The sequence below is a fragment of the Rhipicephalus sanguineus genome, chromosome 5 (assembly GCF_013339695.2).
Source record: "Rhipicephalus sanguineus isolate Rsan-2018 chromosome 5, BIME_Rsan_1.4, whole genome shotgun sequence".
Lineage (NCBI taxonomy): Eukaryota > Metazoa > Arthropoda > Arachnida > Ixodida > Ixodidae > Rhipicephalus > Rhipicephalus sanguineus.
In genome coordinates, this window is record NC_051180.1 from 12298984 (window position 1) to 12314080 (window position 15097).

General features: G+C 45.2%; 1 protein-coding gene across 1 annotated transcript in view; it reads right to left on the reverse strand.

Moving 5' to 3' along the window:
- LOC119393230 (ATP-binding cassette sub-family G member 1) overlaps nucleotides 1-15097 on the reverse strand; it is a 34297-nt gene that overhangs the window by 17528 nt on the left and 1672 nt on the right. Inside the window, exons 2-7 of the mRNA XM_037660139.2 lie at nucleotides 10471-10593; nucleotides 9276-9393; nucleotides 5613-5799; nucleotides 2997-3142; nucleotides 2345-2468; nucleotides 1123-1237 (exon numbers count right to left, since the gene is read on the reverse strand). Of these exons, the coding sequence (XP_037516067.1) occupies nucleotides 1123-1237; nucleotides 2345-2468; nucleotides 2997-3142; nucleotides 5613-5799; nucleotides 9276-9393; nucleotides 10471-10593 (813 nt within the window). The remainder of the gene's footprint in view (nucleotides 1-1122; nucleotides 1238-2344; nucleotides 2469-2996; nucleotides 3143-5612; nucleotides 5800-9275; nucleotides 9394-10470; nucleotides 10594-15097) is intronic.

Consider the following 15097-nt stretch of genomic DNA (forward strand, 5'->3'; position numbering starts at 1 on the left):
GAAAGGAAATAAATTTACACGGCGGCGACGTTGGAGACCGAGCCCTATTCGACAACATGGGAGAAATGGAAAGCGAACGCTTAATGGAGTACTGATGCAATCATAAGTAACAGGTCCTAACGTGCAAATAATGACACGCATGTCATGTACAGCATTATTTACATTTTCACGCTCATGGTGCGCTGGCGGCCGTTTCGCTAGCTTGATATACACCAAAATTGGTATTGCGCGACGTGACTGTGTGACGAACATAAATAACAGGTGGTAACACGAAAATCGTGACATGCATGTCATGTAGTGTATGATTTAGACGCCACGCTCATGGTGCACTCCAGCCATTTTGTTTGCTGGATATATACCTAAATTGGTATGGCATGACGGGAGTGCGTGACGAACATAAACAGCAGGTCACGCATACTATATATGTAGCAGAATATACGTTTCATTAGCATGGCATATAGTAGATTATACAGGCATGCATGTATGACAATCTCGCGATATATAGCGAAATAGATGTCACGACATGAATGACTTCATTAACCTCAATGACAAACAAGACGATGTATGCAGCTCTTTGCTGGCTGCTTCGCATTACATCGATTCCCACACTGCGTGGGATCTGCCGATTTTTTTTTTAAATTATGAATTTTCTCGCTAAACGACATTATGAGACGTCAAAATCATTAATAAAATGCCGATAAGCGCCATAAAGCTCTAAATAGTTCAATGTAATAGCTTTTATACAGCCAGTTTCGATGTTTTTCAGATGGTTGTACCGTGTCGGGACGTACTATACGCAGAAGGCACTCACGTGGGAGCTGCCCATGGCAAAGTTATGACATTCACTCTGGCTCACTCGGCCATCTTCTACGCTGCTACAAAAGCATAGAGCTGTTATTGTAAATTTATGGAATGCTGCGAAACTTGCCAGTATATCTTTTAGAGATCAGTGGTCTGAGAACATTGACATGACACGGGAATAAATAAATAAATAGACAAATAAATAAATAAATAAATAAATAAATAAATAAATAAATAAATAAATAAATAAATAAATAAATAAATAAATAAATAAATAAATCTCTACAAGGATATTGCGCCATGGCCGTGTTCTCAACGTACTGTAATCGGCGGGATTGTGATATTCGGGGCAGGGCAGGCCGCGCTGTGCTAGGAACGGAAGCAGCTCGTCAACCTTGCCGTTGTAGATGCACCGGCCACCGGACACCATGTACAGCTGCACAGAAAGTCATACAAAGTAAATCATGCACAGTAAGCCCCATTCACATTAGGCAATGCGAATAGGAGTATTTCTATATAGCTTCTACTCCAGATCCTCATGAGTGGCTTGCGGACTCCTGCTTAGTCATCATGACACCCTTCTAGGTTTAAGTGACACCTACACCTTGCTTTTATAATCGGACGCGTATCGGGGCTTGGCGTTAAACAATGTCTTACTTCCCATTCTCACCACAGGACCTCCCAACGTCAATTGCTGACTGCCAATGCGACATGGTGGTTTGCCGAAAGGTGAAACGCAGAAATTGCGGTTTACAGCAGCACACAAACAATCAGTCATGTGAAATAATCTAGCTTTCTGTCAGCTTGCAATGCTATCACATTGCTATCGTGCGGTGCGTTGTGTCTGATTGTTCTTTGAGTGTACCAATAGCGGTGACCAGTTCGTGAACCGGTCTACTGCCCGCCGCCAACGCCGCATTCCACAGTGGGCTGATGGTCAAATTAAAATGGTCGAAATTGCTGCAAACCCATCTGCAACGGCGTCTCATTGTCTAGATGTTGCTTCGAGAAGTCTACTAAATTATCCATTAATCACGTAGTAGGAGAAATAAAAATAATAATAATAATTACTGGGGTTTTACGTGCCACGACACTTATGATGAATTCTAAAAAGACCGGGCATGCAAACACGGACCCAAGAAAGAAGTCAGGACACCACAAACGGTGTTTGTGGTGTCCTGACTTGTTTCTTGTGTCCGTGTTTGCACGCCCCCTCTTTTTAGAATGACAACTTACCAACTAGCTCAGCTCTTATTCTGAGACTTATGATGCGCGTCGTAGTGAGGGACTCCGTGTTAATTTTGACTACCTGGGGTTCTTCAATGTGCAAGGTCAGTTAAAGTATACAAGGGTGTTCCCCCATCTAAATGCGGCCGCCGTGGCCGGGAATCAAACCCGCGACCTCAGGCTTCGCCGTGACACACCTGACGATCATCGCCGGTCCCTTTGTAATCTGCGATGGCATCCACAACGGCAGCAGCAGCAGCGCAAGGTCATAAGCAGTTGATCCACCTTCATCTGTGGATTCAGCAAGAGTACTCACCGTGTCGAAGTAGGAGAATATCTTAGCGCTAGGAGCGTGTATAGAGCAGATCACAGTGTGCCCAGCAGAGGCCAGCTTTTTAAGGACTTGGACGCACATGAGGCTTGAGACGTTGTCCAGGCCACTGCAAAGGCAAAGCAGTCACCCTGCGAGTATCCACCGCGGGTACCAACGAAGTACTCGAAATCAAAAACATTTGCTAAACGGTGCTGATACAGTTTACTATTAGTGCCTTTTTTTTTGGGAAACGTGCGCATGAGTGCACGTGTGGCACACATATCTCATTTCTACTCATTTCGTATAGCCTCATCGCAAGCGAGGAAAAAGAGAGAGAGGGAGAATGAGGGAGAAAAAAAGGTTAGCCAGACTTTGTCCAGTTTTCTACACGTGGGGAGAAGAAAGGGGCAGCAACCGAGGGAGAAACAAGCCACGATTCGCAAGCATACAGCATCAAGGATTTGCAGCACTACGGACAAGAGCAAGCATCAATAATATCAAATAGGTACGGTACTTGCTAACAGAGTATTCAAATAAACATAAAATAAGCTTTGTAGGCGCCGTTATAAAACAACTTTTATAGCGACGTCTTATATACGCACACACGCGTAAGTTCTGCTGCAGAGTTGAGAACACCGGGAGACGTAGTTCGCACCTGGTAGGTTCGTCGAGGAACAACACAGGAGGGTTATTGACCAGTTCTTGAGCAATAGCCAACCGCTTGCGTTGGCCGCCCGACAAGTTTTCCGTTCGTGTGTTGCGGCACTCGGCTAATCCCCACTCTGCTATTGACCGTTGCACCTGTTCGTACAGCAGAGAGAAATACAATGGAGTATCACTTTTACACGAAACTTTCTGTAGGTGTGCCACGTGCATATAAACATCGAAGTTCATCAATATTAGAACTAGAAGTGTGAAAAACAATGCAGTTACGTATATATTGGTAATGAGGAATTTCGTGTTATACAACACTAAAGAACCAATTAAGGCTCATCAATGATAAACAAAAATTACCCAGACAGTTTCAGGACGCCGGCATCGCTACCCTAAACATAACATGGTCTGAACTGTTTTCACTTATTAAGACGAAAGCCTTATATGCCTCATGAGAAGAGTAACATGGTTAAATGCCGGCGTGAGTAAAAGCATAGAAAGCAGGAAAGCCTGGAGCAACGCGCGCGGCTCGAGGCTCCGCGCCCGCGAGCTGCGCGTTCACTTCGTTATCGAGACGTTCGCGTGATTAAAAAATAATAAAACCGGCGTTCGCGTGACTCTCACATCGTGTTTGTGAAAGCTTCAAACCAAGGCGATGAAGAAGAAGTTAAGAAGATGATCCCCTGACGCAGCATACGTCACGGAAAGCTGCCGCGGAGCGGCACCGGCGGCTAGGAGAGTACAAAAAAGGGCGAAGCAATGAATGCGATAGCAAGAAATTAATGCTATACGAAGTGAGGCTCGCCAATGGATACTCTCAGTTTGAACAGCGTTCCTGTTGCAAAGGCGGCCGAAGCAGCGAAGGAAACTAGCGTGCTTCAACTGTCGAGCTGTGACACTTGATAGTTCGCGCTCATCTTCTGTTTGTTCGTTTAGCGGCGTCCCTTCAGCTCGAGTGACTTTCGTACGCTCGGTAGCATGAGCGCGGACATCACGGTGAGAGCGTGAAACATTCCTCTTCCCCCCCACCGCGAGAAACCGCGCGAGCAGACAACGGAAGGGCAATGATCTCGCTGCGCAAATATAAGAAGCGAGCGAGCTCGACGACGACTTTTAAATGCGCCCGTCGCGCTGCTAGCGCCATCTCGCTGGTAATGAAGAAAGCTTATTATCGCCTGCCGTCTGTGAGTCCGTCGAGCGGTAAAGGGTATGTATATAACGCTCGCCGTTAGCTACGTGGAGGATCTGCGTTTCGTGGCGTAGTGGATAGCGCCACTCGCTGCGGAACAAGAGGTCCCTGGTTCGATTCCGCGCTTCGGAAGCATTTTTCTGAATTATTTTTCTTTGGGGCTTTTATATATATATACATACTTATACATATACGGTGCATGACGGCGACGGCAAAATCCAGCCGAGACTGTCCATATAATTGCTATCGCAATAAAAGCAACGTTCGCGTGACTCAGCTTAGGGGAGCGAAAACTATACAAAAGTCAGTGAAAGCATGGCTGTGCATATATATGATGATAATCAAAGCAAGTTATATGAGTAGTGAGTTAATTAGTGAAAGTGACATTAGTAAAGGTTAATTATACCATAGTAATAAAAATTAAGTAACAGTGAACTAGTTCATATTAATTAGTGAAAGTGACATTAGTGATAGTTAATTAGTGTGCGTTGGATATTGACATAAAGTGCACGGCAAAATAGCCACAGAATGGCTTTAGCCTTTGAGTCGTCTAGGCGAATGCATAAGGGACCTTGTGAGTTTCTTTTTTTAAATCTTTCTCCCAATTATGAAAACATGAACTAGGATCAATTTTTTTTTCACTTGCATTCACGTGTATGTGTTGTTATGTGCATGTAACGTAAGAGTGTTTAATGGTTTAATTCTTTTTCAGCAACCCTCATTTATATTTCCTTGTTGCACCGAAAACTACCTTGCGTTGTGTAATTACTTCTCTGTCAATATTTATACAAACACGTTTTTGTATTGTGATGACTGCGCGACTCACACCCACCATGTAACACAGGAACTAGGGGTGCATCAAGCTGCCTGACTGCAGCTCTAAGAAAGAAAGAAAGAAAGAAAGAAAGAAAGAAAGAAAGAAAGAAAGAAAGAAAGAAAGAAAGAAAGAAAGAAAGAAAGAAAGAAAGAAAGAAAGAAAGAAAGAAAGAAAGAAAGAAAGAAAGAAAGAAAGAATTTTTTAGTGACGTGAACGCCGCAGTGAGGGTGGTCATGTGACCTTAGGCCGATTCAGGTGAACGCCAGCTTCTGTTTTCTTTTAACCCCCGCTGAACGCCGCAAGTACGAAGTGAACGCGCAGCTCGCACGCCATGTGGTCATGTGACTTTTTTTGTACCACACGCTTGCTTTTCGCCGAGGGAGCCTTCTCAAGAGCCGTCTAAGGCTTTCAAGTTTAAAAATGGTGATTTCGCATATACTGAATGAACACTTGAACCCAATATTCCAGCAACGAAGCGTTGCTGGCAAGCTAACTTCTACGGTGACAAGCGGTATAAGCGGAATCCAATGACATAAGGACCCATGGTCACCAACAGGCCGGTGACTAAACAGAGCAGCGGTTTATGAGCGCTGGACGATGAAAAGTCATACCATTTCCTCTTTGGCTGTTTGCGATAACGCAGGCATGCGCAATTCTACACTCATGGAGATGGCCTCGTAAACGGTCAGAGCGGGTAGAAGACGATAATCCTGCATGACGTAGCAGCTCTGCTTGTTGAACAACGCCTGGTCGCGCACGCGGCCATTGATCTGGACTTCCCCTTTGTAACTCTTGTCGCTGCATTGAAAAAAAGAAATTGTTTTCTTCGCTTGAGAAACGCTGCGTAATTTAGGCTGCCAGGGCAATATGCTTACAGTATCCTAAATTTGCCAGTGATCATAAACACTTCTTAAGCTAAAATTATAGCAAGAAAACATTCTAGCTAGTCTTGGTGTCGGACATATTGTCATCGAAGGTGACTATTCACTGGCGAAAAGCCGTTACAACTTTGTGAACTAGGCACCGAAATTGCACTCTCTGAAATACTGTTTTCATGAGATAGCTGTATTTTCAAAACCATCTAATTCCGAGTCGTTACGATGTATCGATGAAAGTGTTCATAACAGACTTGTTACACCCACGATAAAATTTGTGGGAACACAGTGCTGTTGAGCCATCATGTAAAGAACCAAAATATGCCGTCGGATCACTCAATTTCCTCCAGAATTGTGGGACTGCAGCTCACTTAGTGTCTAACAATATGCAGCCAGTGACAAGCAACAAAGTTTAGCTTTAACAGCGAAGCTGTTTAGCAAGGCGTTCCTCGTATCTCGTATCACGAAACTATCATCATCATAAACAGGTATGCGCCACAGAAATTTGGTGAATCCCACTACTCACCACTGGTCCACTAAAAAAGAAGTCAACAGTTAGCCCAACACTAGGGAATGGGAAAGGCAATTGTTTATCAATTTATTGTTTCTCATTCCCCCCCACCCCCATACAAAATTGTTATTTATTTCTTTATTTCCTTTTCTCGTATCACGAAAATCACCTTATTCTATTTGAAAAAAGCCACTTTTCCGATTCCCTGACTTTTACTTAATGTTCCAATTTACATTAACCGCCGGCTTCTTGGCCTATCCCCCGTAGTGGGTGTAAGCCGAATGCAAGGAACAAGCAAGCAAGCAAGCAAGCAAGGCAACGGCGGCTGCGAGAAGACCCCGAGTCGATGGAAGGCCTACGCGAACAACTACTGCCCGTAGGTCTACGAGAGGTCCGAGCGCTTAGTTTCAGCGCAAGTTTCTGTCTCTGGAGTTTGGACATCTGTGTCTTGTCTGTGACTGTCTGTCGTTTAACTCGAACCTCTCTGCGCTGAGAATCAACGTAGAAACAACCCTCATCACCTAGCTAAGGCCTAGCAACCACCTAGAAGCAACCTAGAAATAACCCTCATCACCTAGCTAAGGCCAAGCAACCACCTAGAAGCAACCTAGAAACAACCCTCATCACCTAGCTAAGGCCTAGCAACCACCTAGAAGCAACCTAGAAACAACCCTCATCACCTAGCTAAGGCCTAGCAACCACCTAGAAGCAACCTAGAAACAACCCTCATCACCTAGCTAAGGCCTAGCAACCACCTAGAAGCAACCTAGAAACAACCCTCATCACCTAGCTAAGGCCTAGCAACCACCTAGAAGCAACCTAGAAACAACCCTCATCACCTAGCTAAGGCCAAGCAACCACCTAGAAGCAACCTAGAAACAACCCTGATCACCTAGCTAAGGCCTAGCAACCACCTAGAAGCAACCTAGAAACAACCCTGATCACCTAGCTAAGGCCTAGCAACCACCTAGAAGCAACCTAGAAATAACCCTCATCACCTAGCTAAGGCCAAGCAACCACCTAGAAGCAACCTAGAAACAACCCTCATCACCTAGCTAAGGCCTAGCAACCACCTAGAAGCAACCTAGAAACAACCCTCATCACCTAGCTAAGGCGCCTAGCAACCACCTAGAAGCAACCTAGACATAACCCTCATCACCTAGCTAAGGCCAAGCAACCACCTAGAAGCAACCTAGAAACAACCCTCATCACCTAGCTAAGGCCTAGCAACCACCTAGAAGCAACCTAGAAACAACCCTCATCACCTAGCTAAGGCCTAGCAACCACCAAGAAGCAACCTAGAAACAACCCTCATCACCTAGCTAAGGCCTAGCAACCACCTAGAAGCAACAAGATTAGTCTTCACAATTGTCCAGTTTCGCTGTGCCAAGCCTTGCGCGGCCTAATGGAAGCTTCACCAATTTTTTTTTCATTTTTCCTTCCTATTGCTCTTGTACCCTACCAATACACCTACCCATCCTCCACTAAATAAATCGTTTCTCTGTGGCCATTGGAAGAAGACGAAAATGTCTAATGGAGAGGAAGGAGGAGAGGTCGGTCTGGAAAGCGAGTTTCCAGCCTGCTACTCCTCACGGGGGGAAAGGGAGAGAAAGAGGGAGGTATGATGACAGGTGACTAATAATAATAATAACTTCTGGGGTTTTACGTGCCAAAACCACGATATCATTATGAGGCACGCCGTAGTGGAGGGCTCCGGAAATTTTCACCATCTGGTGTTCTTTAACGTGCAATGACATCGCACAGTACACGGGCCTCTAGCATTTCGCCTCCATCGAAATGCGACTGCCGCGGCCTGGATCGAACCCGATGACAGGTGACTATGGTATAGTACGATGAATCTGTGTTCACACACACTCCTGTGCGGAGACGTCTACTACGCGTGAATGATGGACATCAGCGCACGTCAATGGCCTTTAACTCCGTACGTTTCAGCCGACCACTTCTTTTTCGTCAAATAGGCTATACATACTCCTTTGCGTCTTGTTTGAAGGAAGAATGTTGTCATCTGATCATGCTTCTGCCGAACGAGGCAAAAGTTACGTTGAGTACGTGACCACGCTCGCGCAGCGACGTAAATGTCGAGAAAGTTAGCGCTACGCCGGTATCCACGAGGAACGCCCTGTCCTTCAACCTAGATTTCGAAAGCCAGTCGCATGAATCTCCGGTTCCTCAATACCCAACACGCCACAAGGTCAACGCTAGACGATTGTGCAACATTTATTCTCCTACAGTCAGAACCTAATGGTGATCTTACAAAGTCTTCGGCTTGCGCAGTCATTTATAACGCGCTGCAGCACAATAACGTAAAGACAACGTTTTCCTGCATAGAATCAGTGCTGGCCGCTGAAGTGGCTGACGCACGTTACAGAAACTTCAACTTAAATTAACTCTCCTAAATGCGTCGTAATCTCGCGTTGCTATGCAAGATACAACTATAATTTTAAAGCGTTCGTATAACATTATATGACATTCACACGCTGTTCTTACATAATTTCTTCTTCTTCTTTACGTAGAACTTTAGACAACAATGGCGTAAAACGTAATTCTGGCGGAAATAAAGACTTTTTCTATGAATATAATCTACTATAGCGGCGCGATTGAAAGGGGATGCGAATTCATCAACCGGTTCGTGCTGCTCCTACGAACAACGGCTTCCCAAACTTATTTGCGCCTGAAACTGCTCGAACTATACTCGTATAATTGAATAGAAGCACATAACTTTACCTTAAAGCGTTGGAAAACTTCGAAGTTTCTGACATCGGCTACTGCGTACATCTGATATTAAACGAGTTGCCTTCGTCAAAATCGTTGTGTTGTGCGCCTACATGAGTTAACAAACGGAAGTGAAACAGCCCAGCGATACTTACTAAAACCCAGTGAGAAGGTTTAACAGCGTCGTCTTGCCAGCCCCGGAAGGACCCATGATGGCCGTAAGCGTACCCGGCAAGGCCTCACCACTTAAGTTGTCCACGAGAGGTTTTAAGCCTGGAAAGACCATCGTAGATTAAGTTAAAAAAATGTCATTCACCTATATTAATGGAGATTGGCAATATAGCATCGCTAAGCAAATTTGATACCATGCCAAATCAAAGAATTCTGCACAGGGCACCTACTATTTTTTAAGCACTAGTACCCTGCTATTCAAGCAGTATTGAATTTAAAACAAATACGCTAACATTCAGCGCAATAATTTTGGTTTTGCATCGTCCGGCGTTTCCTACATCGCAGTTTCTTGACAATGCAATAACTTCTCGATGGCTTATTACACACATCCGATTTATATTACTACATAATGATGCCTTAATGATGCCTACTACATAGCTATTAGAAGGAAGTAAGATGTTCACAAATACTCTCACGTACATAGGCTTCTCCATTACTTTGAGAATCAGAGCGTAAGCACCTCACGATCATTGCCATTCTGCTGGTGCAACGCCTTTTGCCCTTATCGCACGCTGAACAGAATGAGAATGCAATGCATTGCGACATTCCTTCATCAAGTTCTCTTGATGGGACGCAAGGGGCATCACCAAGTGAAGGATTGCAAAAGTCCGTAACACGTGGGGAAAACTGCTTACACGGGTTGAAAAACAGCTTCACGTTAAGAATACCGTATAGCCACAGATAAGTCGCGACTACTTTAAAGTCAACACGAAAAGTTATACACAAAATTCAATGAATCAGTTTCATGAGGGACCGAGAGCTATGAAAAATTCAATGGACTAAGATCAGGGAAGTATTAATCGTATTTCCAAAACATGTAAAGTCCACAAATGTGCATAAAAGAAACACGAGCACCGCAGTTTAATGCTGCATAAGGATTCAACGATACGCGCGTTCCGTGCTCCGCAGTCAGGCACCACGCTGGCAGATAACTGTTTCACAAGCTCACGCGTAGCCCAGACAGTAATAACAGTGGAAAAGTGAACAGCCTGGTAGTTATACAAGGCCGCGGTGTACAAGGTTGGTAGGCGATGTTAAAAACACACTTTCTTTTCACCCGCCTGTGGTGCATACAAATGCGACTAAGAAGCACTAACGAAAGCAGAATGGTTAACTTACGTTTTCCAGATTTTACCGCGTAGCTGAGGTTCTTCCATGCAATACGGATACTTTCCAAATTGCGCAATCCGTTCTCACGATCGCTGCATGTTCGGGCTGCTGCTCTGCAGATGTTTGCCGAGCCTGCAGACCGGACCAGGCAAAGATTGAATATCAACAAGATCTGAAGTAGAGCATTAAGTCGGGCTAGTTGGTTTAAATTCATAATGACGACCAAAACTGCGCTAAAAACACAAAGACAAAGACGATGAAAACTGCGCGAGTCCTGTTTCCCTCGTCTTTGTCTGTGTTTTTAGCGCAGTTTTAGTCGTCATTATGAATCAACAAGATCTATTGCGTTAACACTGCAGTGATGGCACATGCACGCTAATTCTGATACCTCTAAATTATTTAAATACGGAGACCTAACTCGCGGCCTTTAGCAGCGTTTTTTATACGATGGAGCGAAGTTTCCTTTGTCAGTATTGAAAACAATTGCTTTTTCTTTAGTTCACGAAGAACTAAAATAATTTCCAAAGTTATTATTACTAATTATTTTTAAACATTTTAAGCGTATATAATCTCGCACAGCTGAAGGCCCACGCAAGTGCTCTTTTCTAGCTACGATACTAAAAACAAAAACATGGCTGATCCCTCCGTCATAGGAATCGGTTGTAACACGAAAGTAAAACGTATCTTCACAGAAGTAGTGCTTATTGTGCAGTGATATATGAGAGCTTGTACAATGTCTATTCGTGTTTGGCAGCTATAGCACCGTTTGACGTGGATGCACCCATGTTGACAGCATGTCTCTATCGCGACGACTAACGCCCATGATCATGATTAAACCGTTGTGGTAGCTGACGGTGCGAACATATATTTGGACACAGCGAATCGTGAATCCCGCGTAAGGATGATATCAACAAGCTCATAATCAACACTGGTACCCGGTATGCACTTCTTCAAAGCGTCGTCAATTAAGGAGAGAAACGGCACGGTGTGCACTTTCTAGTAATGGGTAGCCGACGCCTGTGCTCATGCATACATAACACACACTGCGCCTCAGCGACACGGGAGGTAGAGGTTCGTAGCCTGAGCCGCAAACGCGTGCGTCCCGCTGGCCTCTGTCTCGCAGGCGCTGCTCTCGCTCCACCAAGGCACGACATTCGCCCGTCGAAATCGCGTCCTTTCTGCAACGCATATTGCAGCAGTTTTGTTAGTCGGTGCTCTCGCAATTGAAGCAGTCGGCGGCGGAGAAATCCCGTTGGTACAGTGTACTAGAAGGGGGCAGTGGAACGAACGAAGCGGCCGCGCCGCATCTCGGGTGATGCTCCGACGGGCGACAGTAGCGGCGGCGCTGTAGTCACTTTGTACTGAAGCTGTGGAGAGCGTCTGCATTTGGCGCGCGCTCGTCGCAGCCTACGAAAGCGTGTAAATGCGCGTTTTGAGCATTACTGAGCTTCAATCGGTGTCTCAACGCCTGCTACGCGCCATGGTGTATGAGTGAATATGCTGGCGTGCCAAAATTGCGCCGAGATATTCCCTGTTCTTGGAGCCTGCCGACCCCCAATGAAGGCGACAATGGGATTTTGCGCACATGCATCTAGCTGCTCACTGATTGGTGTGCGGTTTGCAAGCAGCACTTCGAAGCGCCACTGACTACGAAGAACTAACGAACCAGCGACGAAAAAAACCCTACAATTCTTCTGCCGGCAGTCTCACGATATATCCAGAGCATTGATCTCTGTATGAGCTCCAATGCGCTCGACTGTTTCGTGAGTAACCTGAGTACAAATGACTCTATTGCAACATTTATATTAGTGACGGCTGAGTTCTGCCAGTTTTGCGCTGCTTCTTTAATGCCGAAAGGCTATCTTGTATAAACAGCATGCTTCCGCGGTTACGATGCATCGGTTATGCGACCTCTGAGGGCTTAAAATACCAGGAAGGCGAGCCAGGAAGCCGAGCCGAAGGCGCGTGTTCGCCTTCGAGGCACAAACTTCATGCATCAGGGCTTATCTCAAGCATATTAAAATGCGCAGATGGAAATGTAGCCCGTCGGTTATTCTGCCTAAATTCATTACAGCCAGTTCTCATTTTCAATGGACAGCTTATATTGCACTTTTCCTGATCTTGTATCGATGCCATTAGAAAAACTTCTTTTTGACAACGTTTTGTATTATAATTTCATTGCTTTATCTGTAAAGCGAGATTATGTTTATATATATATATATATATATAATATATATATATATATATATATATATATATATATATATATATATATATATATATATATATATATATATATATATATATATATATATTACGTGGACATATATTTACACGCACAAATACGGACAGTAAGGTACCCCTCCCCACCCGGCGCCTAGCAATTAATAAAATATCCGTGCAAGGAACCTGAGGACGACCGTTATTTGTACCGGTCGAGTTAACTTTGAGTTCCATACCTTTGAGCCCTCGTAACGTCGAAGTCATATTTACAGCGCATTTGTAAAGATACGCGCCGTATATGCAGCTTCGCCAACGCGCGGTTAATGTTCGGTGTGCTTTCGACACAATATCAGCACACAGCTTTCTGAGCACAGTTAAATTCCATTAGAGCAGCTCAGTTACTCTGAATAACTAGACGCCGAATCACCACCAAAAAAAGCATTAAGGCAGAAGAAATCAGAATAAGACACGCCCTTTTTGTTTCCTCTGTCTCCTTCTTCTAGCCGTCGTTCGGCGTCTAGTTAATTGAGAGTAATTGTTCTGAATAGCCCAGCAATGAGTTCGGCTCAATTACACTGAGATCGTGAATATTCACGGTCGGTGTCAGCCTGTTTTCATTTTTATATTTTGCGTACTTTCCAGCAGTCACTTCGGCTACAAGAACTGATTTGCAGTATCTCTCAAAGGCATATATGAAGCAAGCATCCATTAAAAGCTTTGAAGTGTCGTCCATCAAGGCTTAACGACGTTTCCTACGCTTAATAATGATAGACACGCAACGAAAGCCACATCAGTGCCGATTTGCCGGGTGCCGCCGACGCGTCCAGCAGTTCTAGCGGCCCGTTCTAGCGCGCGGCGCTGCGCGCCTTCAGTACCGAGCGACTGCAGCGCCGCCGCTACGGTCGACGCGGAAGGCATCAGGCGGCGAGGCGCGTTCACGCCACTCAACAGTTCTAGTACACTCTACCGTTGGTGCACGTGAAAGCTGCACTACTCCGATGAGCCGACGCACGCTAACACGAAGCCAAAGGCAAAGAACGTAACCACGTAACTGCGTCATGGGTGCCTCGGCGACGCCAGCGCGGCCAGTCTACCTCTCTGGTATCGAGACGCTTTAACCATGACCTCCGATATCGCCTGCAATCTCGGAGTAAGCGCTAGTAAGTGTCGATCGTGAAGCAATACTTCATTTCACATCTCACAGACGGCGGCACCACCCCGCTCCGCCCGCCGCGAAAGAGAATGTGGGAAAGGTATAAGGCGCGTTCGCGCCGCGTCCAGCATCTCCCGAGTTAGCTTAGTCGGTAGCGCATCGGGCGCTTGACGTCGCGGCCGCAACGTCGTGGGTTCGATTCCCAGCGGGGTATCTTTTTCTTGGTTTTTTTCTTTCTCACCCGTTGGCGTGCATTTTATCAACGTCATATCCGTGACGGATGTACTTGGTGGACCCCGGCATAAAACACTTTCGTGTTAAAATAAATCATGAATACAGGAACAAAGGAAAGCAGGAGACATGACATTAAAAAAAAACACAATGACAGGATCGAATGACATTTTGCAGATGCTACTGGAGCGTTTGCTAAAGTGACTGATATTTATTTGAGCTAGTATTTGCAGCAACCCAACCGAATGGAAGTTCTTTAAGCTTCATTTTTTTAGCTGTCGCAGCATACACGATTCTAGGAAGGTCGCTTTCACTCTACTTTTAAGCTTTATGTCAGGACAGGCAGGCAGCAAGCAGAGAAAACGGCAGTTAAACAACTTTCATGTCCACTTTCTGAGTCATGATCATCGGCATTGGCTGAGTCATGGTCAGCGCCAAGAACACGCTGTCGTTTAGTATTCACCAACTGTCCATGATACGTGCCAGCTTTACGCACCTTCGGCACGGTCTCGACTCCGGCCCGTTGGATACCTTTAGGTAAAGCATGCGAAGGTTTATTAAGCAGCTGTCAGTCAGTAGAAGTTGACGTACTACGTGACGCCATCGGGCAAAAATAATGTTGCACACCCGTGCAACAGTGGCAGCACTCCGAATCAAGAAAGTTCAGGGGAACGACAAATCCACTTGTCGAAGCGTTGCATCTAACGACGTTCCCTGCTCATAGATTTTGAGGCACTCCCAAAGCTGCATGCATACACATACATACTCCAAGTGATTCAGAGGCCGTAGGTTCGTATCTCACAGGCGGCAAGTTCTTTTTTTCGCCCAGTTTTGCTTTATTTAATCTGATAATTACTGAAATTCAATTAAAGAGAACGAATAACAAAGCCTATCTCTTCAGTGGCTTCATCATCTGTTCACTTCGTTCTACGGCAGTTCGTGCGACAGACACCTCTTCTAGACCTTCAGCTCCAACTTTATGCATGAGACAGCATTCCAAGGTGATCAAGTGCATGCGTTAAAGAACGT